At 47.3% G+C, this 20,747-nt stretch overlaps 1 protein-coding gene across 3 annotated transcripts in view; it reads right to left on the bottom strand.

The window, feature by feature from the left end:
* bzw2 (basic leucine zipper and W2 domains 2) overlaps positions 1-20,747 on the bottom strand; it is an 81,163-nt gene that overhangs the window by 18,444 nt on the left and 41,972 nt on the right. For all 3 annotated transcript variants that reach the window (XM_084311765.1, XM_084311766.1, XM_084311767.1), the window contains 5 exons: positions 16,872-16,975; positions 15,856-15,921; positions 14,839-14,974; positions 14,021-14,130; positions 143-313 (listed from right to left, as the gene is read on the bottom strand). In XM_084311765.1, the coding sequence (XP_084167891.1) occupies positions 143-313; positions 14,021-14,130; positions 14,839-14,974; positions 15,856-15,921; positions 16,872-16,975 (587 nt within the window). The remainder of the gene's footprint in view (positions 1-142; positions 314-14,020; positions 14,131-14,838; positions 14,975-15,855; positions 15,922-16,871; positions 16,976-20,747) is intronic.

Raw genomic sequence — 20,747 nt, 5'->3', positions numbered from 1 at the left:
GACATTTACAGTAGGCTACCTCCCGTATGGGACATTCCTGAGACATTTACAGTAGGCTACCTCCCGTATGGGACATTCCTGAGACATTTTCAGTACGCTACCTCCCGTATGGGACATTCCTGAGACATTTACAGTAGGCTACCTCCCGTATGGGACATTCCTGAGACAGGCGCTCCTGCAGCTCTTTCTGCAGCTCCTTGCGGGTGCCCAGGGACTGCTGCGTGCGCAGGAAGTCAGACAGCTCCTTCAGCCCGGCCTCGTTGAAGTACTTGGTGAAGTGCTCCACATTTTGCTTGTTGGCAGGGAAAAGCTCCTGAAAACATAGAGTGGATTAAAAAAAGACCTTCACTTTTGACGTATTCCCTGTGTGTCAACATCATTCCTTACTGTCATAAGGGCTGGGATTCTCCCCAAAACATCTTAAGACATAAAGACATTAAAGACTTAAGACATTAAATCATAATTGTAACTGAGGGGTACAATTCCCTGACTGTATTGTTAGATATGGTATTTAATACCACTACCTCTTGTACTTTAACTTCTGGCCATCCAGTACATGATATAAGTATGATGAACACTTTCCCACCTGATGAAACGAATCCACACAAATGTACCAAATCGAAGGTTTAATATAGCAAAAGGTATATACAACGTTCACTTAATTACATTTATGATTTGAAATATGCACTTTTATGGCAAATGAGTATTCGTAGGTAAATCAACATTGAATGTCCAATCTCTGGTTACGCAGGGAGTAAGTATACAACCTGGAATATTTAGGAAACGATAGCGATGGTACTTAAATGATTATAGCTGGATACACTAAGGGGGGGGGGGGGGTCCCGCTGGTTGTAAGACAGTAGGAGGGGGGGGGTTAGAGAAGCCGCTGGCGGTATCCCATCTGGCCGACGGTTTCTTGGGAGAATTCAAAGTCTTGAACACGGTGCCCACAGAACCTCGGTCCGCAGACGAATACAGCTGGACCCTCTGTGGACGGTAGCTGCCGGTCCACAACGGAGAGACGTGAGGCGACCTCACTGGTGTAGAGCGCCGTCTCACCTGGAGTCCTCTCCGGGGGGTAGTTCCAACACTCCGCAGTGTTGGCCTTTATCCATGGAATAATCAAAGCACCCAAAGCATAATCCAAGCCGTGGAAGGCTCGCCGTCGTCCGGGTAGAGTAATCCAATATACAGGTCCAGTCGCCCTGGCCCGGAGCTCCTCGGATGCAAGCACCACTAGGGGTCTGCCCAGCCTGGTTAAGCGTCCAGATAACGTCAGGAACGATGGGGGTACTGATAACTTTAGAACTCTAACCGAACGATGCACCATACATAAATAGACTATTATTAGCTTAATAGAATACGTCCAACTCGACGGTATAGTGCCAAACTATGACTATTCAACTATTAATCTACACGATATCTCAATGCCTATTGTTGTGAAGGGCCAGATTAAACCGAATATATATATTTATTTATATATATATATTTAATTGTATTTGTATATTCTCTAATATTCCTTGATATCCCTTGTATATTCCTTGTACAATATGCATTGAATATCCATTCTAGCCTACTGAACATCCCATAATAGTCTCCATTCTACTATTGGTCGAGACCTTGGTGCCAGGCTGCCATACCCCCCAGACCCAGTTCAAACGTACCGCTCAACATGTACGAACAAGTCCTAGTTCCGCGTAGGAATCTGGCTACCGCACCACTAATGGGACTATTTGTTCATAGTGCGTATATATACTGCGCTACTAAAGTAGGACTTCCTTTTCAGTCCAGTTTTCTTACCCTCCAATAGAGTCACAGACGTAAAGCCTCCCCGCGACGCCACGTGTGGGAGTAAGGCCAAGTTCGCCTACCATCGGTATTGAGACATCGTGTATATTAATATTTGAATAGTCATATTTGGCACTATATCGTCGAGTTGGACGTAGTCTATTAAGCTAATAATAGTCTGTTAATATATAGTGCTTCGTACGGTGAGAATACTACCGTAGTCAGTACCCCATCGTTTCGGGCAGAGAACTGGCTGCTTATCCAGGGTGGTTGACCCCACGTGAAGCTGCACCCGAGGAGCCCCAGAGCCGACGAGCGAGTGGACCTGTATACCGGATTATTCTACCGACGACAGCCCGCCTTCCCAGGCACGGATTATGCTTTGTATACGTTGATTATTCCATGGATAAAGACCCCCGACACTGCCGTGTGTTGGAACCCCCCCCCCTGGAGAGGACGCAAGGTGAGGAGACGCTCTGCAAGACGAGGTCGCTTCACGTCTCTCCTCCGTGGACCGGAGGACGCCGGCCCACAAAGAGTCCACCTGCTTTCATCTGTGGTCCAAGGATCGCCGGCGCATTGAACGGCACTACAGTGGGTTCACCTGGGATACCCTTGGCCGGATGAGGCAGCCGGATTCTACCCCCCCCCCCTTCCTACTCCTGTCGGCTTACAAGCGACCGGATTAACCCCCCCTAGTGTATCCCGTCTATAATCATTCAAGTATCATTGCTGTTATTCCTTAACTATTTCAGGTCGTATATGTACCACCTGCGCCTTCAGAGATTGGACATTCTCTATTGATATACCGACGAATACTCTTGCCATAAAAGTGCATACTAATTCCCATTCATAAATGTGATTGATTTGATTAAGTGCTTGCTCTACACACCATCGCTGTGTAGAAATAAAGACCTATTTCTAATTCGTACATTTGTGTTGGATCCGTTTCATCTACGTGACAGTGTTCATCATAATATATTTATGCCGAGTACTGGGTGGCCGAATATTAAGTACAAAGGTAGTGGTAGTAAGTATCATATCTAGTAATACAGTCAGGGAATTGTACCCCTCAGTTACAATTGGTCCTTCGAGCCGGAGGGTAATTAGTGTAATATTAATATAGTGTTATTAATATTGAAATGGCCTATGATGAACACTCCACGAAACGATCCTCCTAACCAACGCCCGCAGCGCGAACGACGGCTCCCTCAGTACTTAGAGGCTTACGCTGTCAGTCAACAACCTAGTCTTCTACTAACAGTAAACGCGGTAAAACTAGAAAGTAAAAGTATGTCTAACCCCAACGCCCAGACTACCCCGACCATAGAGGCCCCTACGGGTTCTAATGTAACTGACCAAGTTCACGGTGGGGACCAGTGGGAACCAGACATGACTTCACACCCCGCCAGTACTGAAGAAGTAGTCCCCGATGAGTCCCGGGAGGAATACAACGCTACCGAGACAGAACTCGGCACGGAAGAAGACGGGGAGAGCACCGTGGAGATAGAGCTCCAAGGCTCCGCAGGGAGTACCCCGAGGGAAGGCTCCCCTATACAACCGCCTTCTCCCAGCGAGGCAGAGAGGACCCTACAGCAGGCCTTCCTCATCAGCCTGAACGCCGCTGCTGAACGCGACCGACTGCAGATCCAGCAGCGGAGCGAAGAAGAGCATATACGTCTAGAAATAAGACGCATTCAGAGAGAAGAGAATGTGGCCCGAGACCGAGCAGACAGCCAGCGAGCAGCTGCTGGTGCTCTACGGGACGCAGAGCGCGACAGACAGCAAGCGCAACTAATAGAACAGCTGATCAGACGGACAACACCCTCTCCCTCCGCCAGAGGCTCCAGGAACTCGTCTAGACACACCTCCAGGGCGGCATCCCCTAGCCGAGTAAACAACCCTGAACTTGACCAACAGACGAGGTCTATACCCCCCACAGACCACCTCCCCCCACCGGTCCAAGCGAGACCTAGCAACCGGGAAGGAGCAGCATATCCTGTGGAGAAGCTAAACCAGAGACTACAAGCACTGGATGACCTAACTGAAGACGAAGAGGAAGAGGAGGAGAACCACGCCCGACGACAGCACAGTACTCTACCGGACCAGGAGGTCCGGTACAGCCCAGGCTATACTCCCGCGGAGCTGCGCTACAGACCCCCGACTCTATACCCGGGTGAGCACGACGCACGACCCGCACCGAGGAACAGCACCTGGACAAGCGGGCCATGGTACACTGCCGGTACCAGCCCATACCAAGGAGCGGGAGGAGACTCGCCTAGGAGGCCTCTCCCCCAACGCTCGCCGATGTATCCACAGTCAGCGTCATACATTGGCACGCCTATGGTACCCGACTTCACCCAAGAGAACCGGGCCCAGTATACAGAACTCTGCATGTGTCTGGAGACCATGTTGGCGGATGTATTGGATGAACGCCATAAATACGCCATCCTACTGAAGCACTTAAAGGTACCCCGCGCACATAATATAGCGCTCGCCTACGCGACTTCCACCACCCCATACACAGCAGCGCTGGTAGCATTGGACCAGAGGTATGGGCGCATATGGGATTACGTGATCCAGGAGATCCGACACATCGACCACTTACCCCCAGCAATAGACAATCGAGCACTGGACGACCTGTCCATCAGAGTGCAGTCCCTGGTAGGGATGTTGGGAGCGCAGAGAGAGAAGGGGAGGCATGAACTTTACGCCAACTCAAATGTGGAAAGGATCTTGGAGAAGCTGCCGCCCGCTCGACAGGAGCGTTTTAGGCGACAGAGAGACCACCGAGACCCGAATGGCCCCGAACCGAACCTCCTCGATCTAGCGGACTTCCTGGCGAGAGAAGTCAGCAGCCTACGGCTAGATACATTCGGACGGAGCACCCCTGGCTCCAGAGAAGGAACCAGATGACTAAACGATGGAAGAAGATCGGTGACTGTGATGCACCAATCGGAGTCAGTACCGAGCAGCAGGAGCCACAGTACCCCCTCCAGAACGGAGACCAGGAAGATAGTGTGCCCCTACTGTGAGAAAGAACACTGGCTAGCGCAATGTGACTCCTTCCCCAAGCTGAACGCGGAGGAAGCAAGTCAATGGATAAAGTCCAACAAGCGCTGTTTTCGCTGTGCGCGCGCAGCCGAATGCCGCTTAAAGAAAAGGTGCACCAAGTGCGATGGAGCCCATCTGGACATACTTCACGACAGTAACAGACGGCGCCCTTCACCCGCACCAGCCAGCAGCAAAGCGAGCGTCATGTACATCGATCCCGCCAGCAGCAGTGGAGCCCGAGTACTCCTAAAAGTAGTGCGTGTGACACTAAGCTACCAGAATAAAGTCCTGGACACCTACGCCGTCCTCGATGACGGGTCAGAGAAGACCCTTCTGCTCGCCTCCGCTGCGGCCCAGCTAGGGCTGCGGGGAAGCGAAACCCAAATGACAATTCGGACAATAAGACGAGATTTGAAGACGATAAAGGGCGAGAATGTCTCATTCTCTATCGCAGCAAGCGGCCAGCCTGAGCGACGGTACCAGATTACAGACGCTTTCACCAGCCAAGAAATAGGACTATACACATACCCCGTCGCCAAGCTGATGGAGAAATATGCACATCTGCGCAAGTTACCGATCCCGCTCATAGACAATGCTATGCCGACCCTGTTGATAGGCTCCGACCATGCAGACCTCATTGTCCCGATAGACCGGGTTCATACCGGACCCCGAGGCTGTCCTGCAGCAGTCGAGACCCGTTTGGGATGGACTCTCCAAGGCCCGCTCGCCAAATCTCTCAACCGAAGTACAGCCACTAGATGTCTCCACTCCCGAGTCACAGAGGGAGAAACCGCACTCCTGCAACACGTAGAGCGGCTATGGACCTTGGAACAAATGCCCTTTAAGAACGGAAAGAAAGACATTCGCTCTAAAGATGACATTTACGCCATTCACCTCCTCGAGACAGGGACCAAGAGAGTCCCGGTCAACGGCGTGTTGAGATACGCCATGCCACTCCTGCGGCGAGAAGGAATGCCTACTTTCCACGCCAAGACAGACGCCACAGAACGGTACCTGCTGAACACGGAGCGGCGCTTAGCCAAGAACCCCGCCCAAGAGAGTGTATACCGCGCTGAGATTGAGAAGCTCATCACAGCGGGACACGTCACAAAGATGGACATTAAAGAGGCTGACCAGACCACTGAATCGTGGTACGTGCCTCACCACAAGGTCCATCACAACGGTAAAGACCGCATAGTATTTAACTGCAGCTACCAGATCGGATCCCAAAATCTGAATAAAGAGTTACTGCCCGGTCCCACACTCGGCCCCTCCCTACTCGGCGTTCTACTCCGCTTCCGCCAGGAAAAGGTGGCCATCAGCGGGGACATTAAAGGAATGTTCCTGCAGGTGAGATTAGTAGAGGAGGACAAGCCCCTGTTACGGTTCCTATGGAGAGAGAAGCCAGGAGATGAGCACCCAGCCATCTACCAATGGGAAGTCCTCCCCTTCGGAACGACGTGCAGCCCCTGCTGTGCTACATTTGCACTACAGAAACATGTAGCAGAGGACCCAGCAGCGGACGAAGAGGTCCGACACAGCGTAAAGAACAGCTTCTACGTAGACAACTGTCTACAAAGCCTTTCAACCCAGGAAGAAGCCGAGGCTCTCCTGATTAAACTCCGCGCCTCATTGATCAAAGGCGGCTTTGATCTCAGGCAGTGGGCCAGCAGCGATCCGCAAGTACTGCGCAGCCTCTCCTCCGAGGACAAGGCAGCCAGCAGCGAGACCTGGATGGCTACAATCCCGGGAGAAGCCCAGGAGATGACCCTGGGATTGGTGTGGCGATTCAAAACAGATTCGCTTCACTACAGACACAAGCCCCTGACTACGGAGCAGGGAAGGCCGGCGGCGGCGCCGACCACCAGACGGAGTGTGTACACAACACTCGCCCGACAATATGACCCGCTAGGATGTATTCTACCGTACACCACCAGGGCAAAAATGATTGTACGAGCATTGTGGGACAAGGACCAGGGCTGGGACGACCCCATTCCCGCACACCTTGCATCCACCTGGAGAGAGTGGGAGATGGAGCTCCACTCACTCCCAGGCGTTAATATGCGCCGAAGCTACTTCCCACCCACGGTGAGGCCAGAGACATGTAAAATGGACTTACACGTCTTCAGTGACGCCTCAGAGGTCGCATACGGATCAGTAGCCTACTTGCGGGCCCAAGAAAGGGGGGGAGAGATCTACACAGCATTTGTCCTTGCCCGCTCGAGAATAGCCCCACGCAAGCAACAATCTATCCCACGCCTAGAGCTCTGCGCAGCCCTAGCCGGAGCGCACCTAGCCACGCTCATCCAACGTGAGCTCACCATACCGGTGTCTAGAACAATCCTGTGGTCAGATTCCACGACAGTACTCGCCTGGATCAAATCGGACTCATGCAAGTACAAAGTCTTCGTGGGAGTCAGAGTCACCGAGATTCAAGACTTAACCGAAGAGTTAACCGGAGAAACAGAGTGGCGCTACGTTGATACAAAACAGAACCCAGCTGACGTCATCACCCGGGGGATGCCCCTGGATGACCTCACCCGTCGCAATGTCTACAGTGACGGCCCAGCATTCCTAAAGCTCCCGGAAGGAGAGTGGCCCACGCCTATCCCGAGGGAAGCCAGTCAGGAGGAGGCTGAGAATAAGAAGCCTGTGTTCTGTGGATTGAGCACTGTTATCTCCGCAGACCCTAACATAGACGATTGCACGTCCATAGAGAGTGCACAACAAAGAACATTCCTGCGGTACCACCCGGAGTGCAAGTCCCCCGCTGATATGTCAGCAGCTAACTACGAGGAAGCAGAATTGCTTCTACTGCAGCGAGCCCAGAGAGACTCGTTCCCCGATGAATTGGCCTGTCTACAGGGAGGAAAGCCCGTCCCATCCGACAGCAGATTAATTCATCTGGCCCCCGAGAGCGACGCTCATACCCTCATCAGAGTGGGTGGTCGCCTACGCAGAGCCCCCAATCTCCCGGATGACATTAAATACCCGATCGTATTGAACAGCCGACACAAGGTCACAGAGCTGATTATAAAGAAATACGATGAGGATGTACATCACGCAGGAGCAGAAAGAGTCTTCGCGGAAATCAGACGTCGTTACTGGATCCTACAAGGAAGAGAGGCGGTACGACACTTCCAGCGAACATGTCTAGACTGCCGCAAGTGGCGCGCGCAGCCCAGCATACCAAGGATGGCTGACCTTCCTCCATGTCGCCTCCGAATCGGTGACAAGCCATTCCACTCAACGGGTATGGACTGCTTTGGCCCGCTGCACATAAAGAAAGGAAGAGGAACCGAGAAGCGGTGGGGTATTGTATTCAAATGCATGACCACCAGAGCGATACACATTGAGCTTCTCCCGACCATGAGCACAGACTCATTCCTTATGGCCTTCCGTAGATTCACATCACGGAAAGGAAGACCGTCTACCCTATTGTCCGATCTTGGGACAAACTTCAAAGGCGGCGAAAGAGAGCTGAGAGAGAGCTTCCAAGCTATGGGCCCAGAACTTAAGACCCACCTCGCTCCAGCACAGGTTGATTTCCAATTCAACCCCCCAAACGCACCCCACTTCGGTGGTACTTGGGAACGGGAAGTGCGTTCCATAAAGACAGCCCTGTACGCCGTACTTGGGGCCCAGACTGTGGCGGAAGAAGTCCTAATGACAGTCCTCACGGAGATTGAGGGAGTATTGAACTCTAAGCCCCTCGGCTACGTCTCCAGCGATGTGGCGGATATCGACCCAGTTACCCCCAACACACTCCTGATGGGGCGGCTAGATCCCGCGTTACCCCAGACAATGTACCGGCCTGAAGAAGCGAACGGCCGACGAATGTGGAGGTACAGCCAAGTATTAGCCGACAAGTTTTGGAGCAGTTTCCTACTGCACTACCTACCGTCTCTACAGACCCGCCAGAAGTGGGTAAAGGAGAGAGACAATTTGACAGAAGGAACAGTCGTCATGATTATTGATCAATCACTGCCCAGAGCTATGTGGCCGGCCGGCCGCGTAAGCAAAGTGATCACCGGTGCCGACGGCAAGGTCCGAGCAGCTGAAGTGCTTGTCCAGGGTCGCACTTACACCCGTCCCGTGGCGAGGCTCATAGAACTGCCCCGACTCCCAGACACAATCGATGATGACCATGACCCTATAACCATATGACTTTGTGAAGTTGACTGACCCCTACAGCAAACCCTTATGTGTAAATAGACAACGCGATTAATCTGTCTCTGCTTAACTGATTAGGTCTGGGACCAATCAGGGGGTGGCTGTTGTGAAGGGCCAGATTAAACCGAATATATATATTTATTTATATATATATATTTAATTGTATTTGTATATTCTCTAATATTCCTTGATATCCCTTGTATATTCCTTGTACAATATGCATTGAATATCCATTCTAGCCTACTGAACATCCCATAATAGTCTCCATTCTACTATTGGTCGAGACCTTGGTGCCAGGCTGCCATACCCCCCAGACCCAGTTCAAACGTACCGCTCAACATGTACGAACAAGTCCTAGTTCCGCGTAGGAATCTGGCTACCGCACCACTAATGGGACTATTTGTTCATAGTGCGTATATATACTGCGCTACTAAAGTAGGACTTCCTTTTCAGTCCAGTTTTCTTACCCTCCAATAGAGTCACAGACGTAAAGCCTCCCCGCGACGCCACGTGTGGGAGTAAGGCCAAGTTCGCCTACCATCGGTATTGAGACATTGTGTATATTAATATTTGAATAGTCATATTTGGCACTATATCGTCGAGTTGGACGTAGTCTATTAAGCTAATAATAGTCTGTTAATATATAGTGCTTCGTACGGTGAGAATACTACCGTAGTCAGTACCCCATCGTTTCGGGCAGAGAACTGGCTGCTTATCCAGGGTGGTTGACCCCACGTGAAGCTGCACCCGAGGAGCCCCAGAGCCGACGAGCGAGTGGACCTGTATACCGGATTATTCTACCGACGACAGCCCGCCTTCCCAGGCACGGATTATGCTTTGTATACGTTGATTATTCCATGGATAAAGACCCCCGACACTGCCGTGTGTTGGAACCCCCCCCCCTGGAGAGGACGCAAGGTGAGGAGACGCTCTGCAAGACGAGGTCGCTTCACGTCTCTCCTCCGTGGACCGGAGGACGCCGGCCCACAAAGAGTCCACCTGCTTTCATCTGTGGTCCAAGGATCGCCGGCGCATTGAACGGCACTACAGTGGGTTCACCTGGGATACCCTTGGCCGGATGAGGCAGCCGGATTCTACCCCCCCCCCCCTTCCTACTCCTGTCGGCTTACAAGCGACCGGATTAACCCCCCCTAGTGTATCCCGTCTATAATCATTCAAGTATCATTGCTGTTATTCCTTAACTATTCCAGGTCGTATATGTACCACCTGCGCCTTCAGAGATTGGACATTCTCTATTGATATACCGACGAATACTCTTGCCATAAAAGTGCATACTAATTCCCATTCATAAATGTGATTGATTTGATTAAGTGCTTGCTCTACACACCATCGCTGTGTAGAAATAAAGACCTATTTCTAATTCGTACATTTGTGTTGGATCCGTTTCATCTACGTGACAGTGTTCATCATAATATATTTATGCCGAGTACTGGGTGGCCGAATATTAAGTACAAAGGTAGTGGTAGTAAGTATCATATCTAGTAATACAGTCAGGGAATTGTACCCCTCAGTTACACCTATTCTGGGGCCAAGTAGGCCTTACTACACCACACGTGCGTCGTGGGGAGGCTTTGCGTCTGTCACTCTGTTGGAGGGTAAAGAACTGGACTAAAAGAAAGTTCTACTTTACTTGCGTCATATATATATGCGCTATGAACAAATAGTACCATTCGTATTTCGCCCGACATATTCCTGCGCGGAACCGGGGCTTGCCACGACATGTTGGGCGGCAAGATTGAACTTGGACCTAGGGGTATGGCAACCTGGCGCCAGGTTCTCGTCCAATGGTAGAATGAAACTATTATGGGCTGTTTAGTAGACTAAAGGGATATTCAGTGCATATTGTACAAGGAATATACAGGGGATATCAAACGATATACAAATACAATTAAATATATATATATAAATAAATATATATATTCGGTTTAATCTGATCCTTCACAACAATAATCGTTGGTCCCTTATTGGCTGATGGTTGTTTGGTCATACAGACCTCCACATACAGGAGAAATGAGAATACCAGTTTTCTAATAATATCTGTATTTGTTTTATACTCCTAGCATATCAAACAAGCTGTGCTCCACTGAATATCAAACATCACCAAACCATGAGATAATCGCCTTAAAAAAAATTACACATATTAATCCACTGAAAAAATGCCATAGTAAAGTTAAGTAGTTAAGTGTAACTGTTTACATGAGCCATTTTAACAACTGACTGCAGGAGGTGTGTAGATGGAAACCCAGCACACAGGTTCTACAAGTCAACAGTCACAGGATTTCAACGGAACAACTCCCCCTTGTGGCTGCAGTGGTCAATGAACACATAGAATCATTTGCATATAATAGGGATCAGTGAAACGGTTAAGAGACTCCCCCCTCCTCTTCACAATGTATCACACTGAGCAGTGTGGTGCACTTATAGAAACATCAGGAGCAGGGCCTGACAGTTGAACACAGCATTAATGGAAACGCTCCCTAGACACCCATATTTGGCTCTCGGTGCAACACCGTTAAGTTCCCCATAGTAGCGCTATGCTCAAGAACCCATTTTGAACGAGAAGGGAGGCATTGTTGCATATCACGGCCAACATAGCAGCCTCGTCCCCTGTTTCAGTACAGCAGCACGTAGAAGCATGTCGTGCCGAGTACACCTTCTGGGAGAGTAGCAAGTCTGTTGCAGGGATGCACAGACACATCGGTCCGATACCAGGCTAAAATCTGATACCAAGAAATGTGTAACATGCTAGAATATGTAGCATGCATCTGTAGACACCTGAATATGTCTAACAATAATTCAATGTGTCTAACTTTAATTCCTTGCATTCTCTCTGTTCGCGATGACGTTGTGTAACTTGCTGACCCCTCTTGATCCTCCATATCCTAACATTGACACTTAATAGTGGGACATGATACAGGTACCGCCAGGGGGAGCTGGTGGCGACATTGGGCAGGGGGACACAGGTGAAGAAGGATGGGCTCAGGGCGCGGCGCCTGCGGCGGAACTTCCTCTTCATCGTTTTCAACAGAAGCAAGAGGCCGCTTGGAGCTGGAGCTCCAGACATCAAGCATGCGGAATATAAACCCAGTTACGAGGCGGGTTAATAATGGAATATGCGATAGCTTAGCTTCCAGTTAATGCTAAAGAGAGATTGTGAATGAAGAAGCAGACGTGCTACTGCTGAAGAGTGTGGTAGATATTGCACATGTTGCGTTTTAGTTAAAGTATAGGCGACAGGACAGGGGGTCGTCCAGACCCACAGCTTAGTTTCAGTTAGGCCTAGCACCACAGTTTAGCCCGCCTGTCGCCCCACCTCTCCAGCCCAGCAGCGGACGTTGCTGCACTGCACGCACCTCCAGCCCCTCCGAGCCATTGCCCTCCAGCAGTCACCTGCCTAATGTCTACCCAGCCCCGCCTCCTGCTATCACGGGACTTCTCGACGGCCATCTCACCACACGGACGTTCGGTGGTGGGAGCAGGCCCGCCCTTGGTTAAGTACACTCAAGCCAGTTACAGTGAGCGCTCCGAGTGCTGGAACTTTATCGGTAGACATTCTCTTTGTGCGGAGCGGGCCCTTTAAGGGCGAAGAGAAGCAGTACTTTGAACTGACACTGGTAGCAGTAATTAGGGGCGCCCCGACATTTATTATTTTGGGGAAGCCGGCTATAGATAGGACTTTTGTTTTCAACGTGGGCCCACTGTCTTTTGGTTGAATGTGGTGTGATAACGTGTGTTCTTTTATAAAATTCCCATTGAGTAGCTCCAGTACCCCTCTCCCTCTTCCTCCCCTCTCTCCCCACCTACGGGGGAATGAACAAGTATTTAAACCCTTAAAGGGACGGGTTCTATTACTGTGTCTTGACCAGTGTGGGAAGAACTTTAGTCATTGCCGTAGAGTGAGAGCACTAGGTGCCCAGTGTGGAAAGAGCTTTGCTTCTTGTGCCTTGTGTAAATATATGTCTAAGAGATAAGTCTTTCAATAAAAGAGAGCTAAATGGGAACACTGTGTGCGTGTCTGTTAATGTGCATTCTATCTAACCCTTTCCTTTCCGGGTAATGCTCATTATTGTTTAACCCTTTCCCCACCCCCTGCCTATGCATCATTGGGACAGGTCTCTACTCGCCAATCAGGAAGGGTACTACTTTGGGGAGAAATTATATCATCCATCATTACTGTCATCGGGTGTGGGAGGGCGCAGGAAGTATTGAGGGAAGTGTGGGTGTGTGGGGAACTACTGCGAGTCACCCTGGAGGGCAAGAAGGACCAGCGCACCACCCCTAGGTTAGTGAATCCTAGGCCCCATCCACTCCCTCTGCTAAACCTCCACTCCAATACTCCTGGCCTACAGTCGGGGACTCAGCCGGACCCAGATCTGCTGCGTTCCCACTACCAGGTGGCAGTGTACATCCACCCTGCTACACATCTTTCTAATGGGGGAACATATAATGCATTTAAATCATTCTTGTCCAATGACCTCCAAACCGATTGTGTAAGTCTATACTGTTAATAGTAAAAGAGGTGGATTGGATCGTGACTTGGTATCAGCCTATACTGAAAGTTTAGTACTTGCAGGTTAAAACATGGTATGGGTGCGTTGTGGGAGTTAAGACTCCCTTCCCCCCTCTCTTTGATGATCTCCCTCTACCCATCTTTCCTTCCTACCCCCATCCTTCCTACCCGCATTCCCCACCTTTCCATATGCCCCCAAAATGTCACAACACCCCTGTAAGTCGTGTATTCCTGTGACCCCCACCCCTTCCAGTTTTGTATGTATAAAGATGTTTGAAGATCCGGTGGGGGGGTCTCTCTGTCGGTGGTGTCACATCGTTGAGAGTCATCCAGCCTAAGTCTTACTATTTTGTATTGATACTTTGATTGAGTTAATACATCGTATTAACCAGGTCTCTTTTGACTGAGTTATTAGCTTCGGCTATTTTCCACCACAATCTCTAGTCCTGCTGTGTGGCCTCTCTGCTTTCTTACCAGAAGTCTTTTATCCAGGTTGGCCTTCCTCAAAGCAGATGTCACCGAGTTGGCATCTTTCTCCGCCATCCATGCCTTGAACATCTTCACAGCGAAGGACGCGGAGATGCCTTCAAGATTCCATTCAAATCCAAGAGCAAGAAAAAAGTTAGTTGTGTCGCTTCATTTCCTCATGCGGGAGAAATACGAAAGTGAAAATTGTGATGGATGGCAAGTGAGAAGTCAGAACAAGGGCTGGGAGGTAACGCTATATCACATTTCAAAGTGTACCGGTATGAATGCGTGGAATCAACAATATGGGGCAGCACGATGGCACAATGGTTAGCACTGTTGCCTCACAGCAAGAAGGTCCCGGGTTAAAAAAAACCCAGCTGGGGGCCTTTCTGTGTAGAGTTTGCATGTTCTCCCCGTGTTTGCGTGGGTTTCCTTCCACACCAAAAGACATACATGCTAGGTTTCCTGCCATTGCCATTACCAAGGTACTGGTGTTATAACTGGACTTGGTCCCCGGGTGCTGCTCCTAAATAGTTAGGATGGGTCAAATTCAGAGGACTCAAATTTACCATAAAGGTACAACTTAACTTAACATAGAAAGTGCACATTAAAGCAGTATTCTTTTAGAATCTAATATTTTTCAATGAAAGCAACACTGGGTACATTTAGTAACAAAAGAGGAAAAAGCCAATTTATTTCATTTGTAACTATATAAAAATATATTTATACACACATTATTTTGGCCATATCGCCCAGCCCTAATCTAAGTGATGCAAAGCCATATTTCTTTCTCACACATATGACAAACACACACACACACACACCTTCCTTGACAACATTGTCGCTGAAGAGGCTGGTGAGGATAGGTGGGGGTAGTGTCCCGTTAGCCAGCAGGATGCCGGTCAGCACGGCCAGCTTGGTCTGCTCCGACTCACTGAAGGCCTTCAGGAACAGCAGAAGCTATATGCAGGAAATGACACGCAGGGCAGGAAGTGATGAGGACGATGGTGAGGTTATGACCGCAGCGAGCATCCACATGAATTTGCAATCAAGAGACCATTGATATGGTTTGTGCAAAGCTTGGTGCCTAGGGCTGGATATTGTTTGGAAACCTTCTACCGATACCAATACCAATACCTGGGATTTGATACACATACTAAAACGTATGTTTTGGAGTTATGTTCTGTGTGAGCCAATAGGAAGTTCTGTTACATTTTGTGTGATTTTGATTGTGATTGAACAAAAGAAATGTTATATCTGTTATATAAACATGCGTATTGGCTCACCGACACTGATGAGATTAACTGCTTAGGTATCACAATTTGGTATAGAATGACACAGTGTCATTCAATACCAAATTCCGATACCTCAGCATCTTTCAATACTTCTTCTTAGCCTTTATACTTTCAGGGTTACCAAGCTTTCAGGCGGAAGATTGCTCCAAGTAGTAGGTGCAGAAAACCTAAAAGCTTTCTTTCCCATTTCTGTTTGGATTTTGGAAATAACAAAGTGCAGAAAGTCCTTTGAACGGAGATTGTAATTTAATTTCCATTGTTCAAATTTAAAAGAGACGATAAGTAAATTGGAACCATACCAAAAATGTCCCTGTAGATCAGAACATACCAATCACTGAGCCGACGTGGACATAAGGCCAGTTCACTCTTAAATATAATACACAGATTATGATAGTATTGAAGCAATTCGATCAAAACCATAAAAGTATCTAATTTGAACACCAACCCTATTGGTGCCTCTATGTTCATTTTATACCAATTGTGATTTTATGCTTTAATTATTATCCACTGATGTGATCAAATATGATGTGATTAAAATTACTTTACCTTCTTGATTTCATCCTCAAAGGCCTTCTCGAGATATTTGTATCTCCTTATAAGCTTATTGAAAACCTAAAACAAAAAGACACAATAGAACATGAACACAATTAACCAACTATGGAATCAGTATTTACTATAAGGGTATTGAAAGTATATGAACTCACACGAACACCCCCTTGTCAAATCAAAGTACAGGAATGGACCTAATAAGGTACAGGCTTTGTCGCCCCGGTGGTACCAGGGTAGGGTAGCAGGGTACGAGCACTGTACCTTTTTTGCTATCCACAATAACATTATGCAAAAGGTAGCATTTAACCTCCTGATGCTACATTTACCATGGGGATATCTAGTTAATTATAAGTTATGGTACACCATCATTTTCTAAATATTGCAGACAGTACACTCAGTGTACCCAGTGTACCCCTAGACTATACTACTCGTAACTTAGGTAGCTCCTGATGCTACTTTTACCATGGGGGTAGCTAGTTGTAACTTAGGTAGCTCCTAATACTACTTTTACCATGGGGGTAGCTGTAACTTGCTCCTGTGACAAGATGGTGCAGTGCTTTTCGGTTACCTCTCTGTGGGCTACGTCTAGATTGTGCTTATTTTGGTTAATTCATAAGAGAATAGTCAAAGACTCTAGCCACCCAAACAACTGCCTCTTTGTACTGCTGCGGTCAGGCAAGTGCTACCCGAGTCTCATGGCCAGTACAGAGACTCAAAAGGAGCTTCTATTAGTCAAGTTCACTATACTTTTGTTGGATTTTCTTGGGGATTTGCAATACTATACATTTTTGGAAAGGATATTGTATAAGGATTCAGAAAATCCATATTTATATTTTCCCAGGTGTCTATATGGCGGCTATATTGGAATTTCCAAATACCACCACTGTACCAGCTCAACTCGACTCTAGTTGCTACTTTGTTTTCCACTGGGACGACAAAGCCTATGTACCTTTTTAGATCCATTCCTGTACTTTGATTTCTCTGTGTGTAGAGAGGACATCATTTTGGCTGACCTGAGCATAGAGACGGAGTGAGGAGTGGTTTTCTTCTGTGGTGAAGACACAGTATGCCGTCACCTTGATCTTGTCACCCTCGTCGATGCGCGTCCCGCCGGGAGCTGTGCCAGCGAGACAGTAGGGTTAAAGGTTAAGGCCTTCAATCCACTTTGTAAGAGCATAACCTCAACTGCTAAGACAGATGGGGCAGCTATTGCCATTTACTGTGCTTGCGTACATACAGTGCATACTAACTCTAACCCTATATGCAGTAACAAAACTGAGGTGTAGAATTAGTTTCACAAATTCCAAAAATCTATTATTTGTGTGAATTCTTTCTTTGAGACCTGTCTACCACAGTCAAATGGCAAAAGTAATTCAGCAATCTAGAATAAAATCTATGCATGTATTGAATGGAGAATTGATTATGAATTGTGAAATGTGTCTGTCCGGACACATTTAGTGTGAAGGATCGAATCGTGAGATTTCTGAATCACTGCACCTCCTGATCATTCAAAACTACTAGACTGTTTTTTCTTTGGGTCAGACCTCATATTAAACATGAGACATATTGAACATGCAATTTTGTGTACGTGAATATATTTAATTTGTTCAATCATTATTTAATCTAGAAAATTACACTGAGGGGCGGGCAGCCCTGATTTTTACCTGCTTGGTCACCAGTGCTCTAAATGGACCTATGGACACTAGGGCACTTACATGCAAGGTACCCTGCAGGACATTCCAGGATTCAGGAGCACAGACGCCAAAGACAGATGTACCAAGTTCAGTATAAACTCTACACTCTTTAAGTGTAAGTCATTCGTTCGTTTACTATAGGGTCCAGAGGTCCACTCCAATAATGAAGTAATATCATTTGGGCCATCTCCAATTATATCTTTATATAGAAACAAATGCCAATGCAAATCACGTCTCTCCACCAGACAGGACCACCCATGCCTATTGTACAGGACACAATGGTGAGTAAACTATCACCAGTGATAAATCTGATGGATGAATGATATACAGAGTTTAAGGGGTTAAGAGTGGAAGCTGCCGTAGCTGTAATAAAACAACAGACAGGCAAATCTGTTATCGCAATTTACTGGTAAGAACATTTACATGGTATTTGAATGTAAACCTCCCATCAAGCCAAATACCAAGGTCTTTGTATTCTGAGACTCTTTCAATGTCATACCCATTCAGAGTAGTTATACAAATGTCATTGTAAACTATATCTCTAGAGAACAACATAAATTTTGTTTTACTAGCATTTAGCACCAATTTGAGACTAATAAGAACATCTTGTAAAGCATTAAAAGCTGAATTGGTCCCTGTGGGACACCTTTTGTAATGAATATAAACTCAAACTGGGCATTTCTTGTTTTTAACTTTTTATACATTGGAGTCTCTCAGATAAGTAGCTCTCAAACCAACTGCAAGCATTTGAGTCAAAGCCAATACTGCATAGTTTTCACTCTGTAATATATACAGTATATATATATCTGTAATATATATCAATAGAGAAAAAAAGTATTGTGATACTGTATGTATTTCTTCGATGTCACCCAGCCCTGTAGATTAGAAGATCATGGCTTTTAGCTGGCTGTTACGTGGCATGGCCTTTTGTGCAGACATGGTTGATAACCTCTTCCTGTTTCAGATGATAATGTTGAGAATTACAAGGCAACCTGCCGCCCAGCTGCTGGCGGCTTATGATATAACGGGCTACTAGGCAACATTTGGAGGCAATTTAGATTGAGGCAACTTGACCAACAATTATGATCTAATGAAATTAGTATTTCTTCATTAAACTACACCGTTGCTCCTTAAATACTGTAACCCCTACTCTTCAGATGACTTTCTTCCAATTCCCATCCAAGCTGAAGACAGCATTGCTGCTCAGGCAATATTTTTAATCTCTACTGCCAATCATCATCATCACCCATAAAGAAAAGCCAATTCATAAATAAGTATACAGTACAACTATTGACATTTGACAGCATTCTTCCAATGGCTCAGCGATGAATTGTCAGAAGTGAAAATGCCTCAACTTTCATGAGTCCAACCTGTCATGAACCTAATGTGGGTTCAGTGATCTCACAGGATAATGACACCTGACCTACGAGTCAGGTTTGAAATACTGGATCACATGGATATTGGATAATGACCATGATGCTTGAAGTTACCCAGGCTATTCACCGGTTGCCATTGTGCATTCGCTACACATAGACATTTGATTTATGAATGGCTGATTTTGCTTGTGTGTGTGTGTCCAGTAATTGGCTTTATATAGGGTGAGAGTAAACCTTTTAACTCTTAATTGGTTTGACTGAGAGAGACAACCATCTTGGATACAGACCAGGCAGCCACTGAAAATTACCTAATTCTAGACTGATGTGACAGAATGTGTGTGAGTGAGTGTGCGTGTGTGTGTGTGTGTGTATGTACACAAGTGTGTGTGTGTCAGTGTGTGTGTGCATGCATGTGTTTTCATGTTTAACATTAACCTATTGTGCAACCTTATGGGGGCATTGTAAGGGCTGCGCGTGTGTGTGTGGGTCACAAGCAGATAATAGGGACTCTTTAAGTTATCCATGTAACGAATATCCACTAAACTGCTTACGCAGTCATTAACTCATTCAGCGCCATGGATTAGCCTTGTCCTGTTCTAGCTATGCCACGCTTTAAAAATAGGGGTGCGTCACCTTGTTTGTAGAGCTATATCTATGTTATATATTATAGCTATGGAGACAATACTATAGTAATTTGACAGTGACTTTCTTCTGTCAAACATGCAAAAAAGAAATAATTTTTTCATGCATACATTTGCGCGTTATCCCGTGGTGAATATAAGTATAGTTTAGGAGTGATCCGGGATAATTGCTGAAAAGCTGAGTTATAGGTCGCTACGTGTATTCTACTATAAGCGTTGGCGTTTCTTGCCTGGACACACGCTACTATTTCCAAATCAAATGTATATAATAGGTATTATGTTTCATCATGAATGCATGAAAGGGGGGGGGGTCGTTTTTGTATGCGTTGATGGCCAGTAACGGCATTCATGTTGAACAGATACAGATGCTGATCAGCTGGATCGATATGAAAACATTGTTGGATCAAGCTGAAATTGATGTCAGATAGTCCTTACCTTTGATCGGGGGTATTCCAAAAAGAATATTCCAATAGTCTGATCACGATTTCCAGTATTGGTGTCCATCTGGTCCCAGACATAATTTGGCACAACTTATGGATAGAGTGTGCCAGATGCGTTTCGAAGTGGATTCCACCGCAAGCCAGCAATAGTGTCGCGCTCTCCAGACTCCACGACGAGGTAAATAGAATCCAAGCGGCGAACGTTAACGCCGCCATTATAGTAGTGGGTGATTTCAATAGCGCCAATCTGAGAAAGGTTCTACCTGACTTCTATCAGCATGTGACTTGTAACACCAGAGGCGGTAACATCCTAGATCACTGTTACACGCAATTCAAGGGTGGCTACAAGGCTCATTCTGCTAGTGGCTTTGGTAAGTCGGATCACGCGGCCATTTTCCTTTCACCAAAGTACAAGCAGAGAATCAAGAGCACTCCTGTAGTCTCGCGAGAGGTGCAGAAATGGGATTTGACGTCAGAGGAGACGCTCCAGGCTGCGTTTGAGTGCACAGACTGGGGTGTGTTCCGCGACACAGATAACATTAATGTCTACACGGAGACAGTGCTGGACTATGTTCGTACTTTGGTGGAAGAAACAATCCCCACTACCACAATTAGAGTTTACCCAAATCAAAAACCCTGGGTAGACAAATCCGTCCGTGAAGCTCTGAGAGCGCGCACCAAAGCATACAACGACGGCCTAGTGGCAGGCAACATGAATGACCACAAGGTGGCGCGATA

Source organism: Notolepis coatsorum, assembly GCF_963971535.1.
Source record: "Notolepis coatsorum genome assembly, chromosome: 4".
Classification (NCBI taxonomy): Eukaryota; Metazoa; Chordata; class Actinopteri; order Aulopiformes; family Paralepididae; genus Notolepis; species Notolepis coatsorum.
Note: the sequence above shows the minus strand (reverse complement) of the source record. Positions and strands in the feature narration are given on the sequence as shown.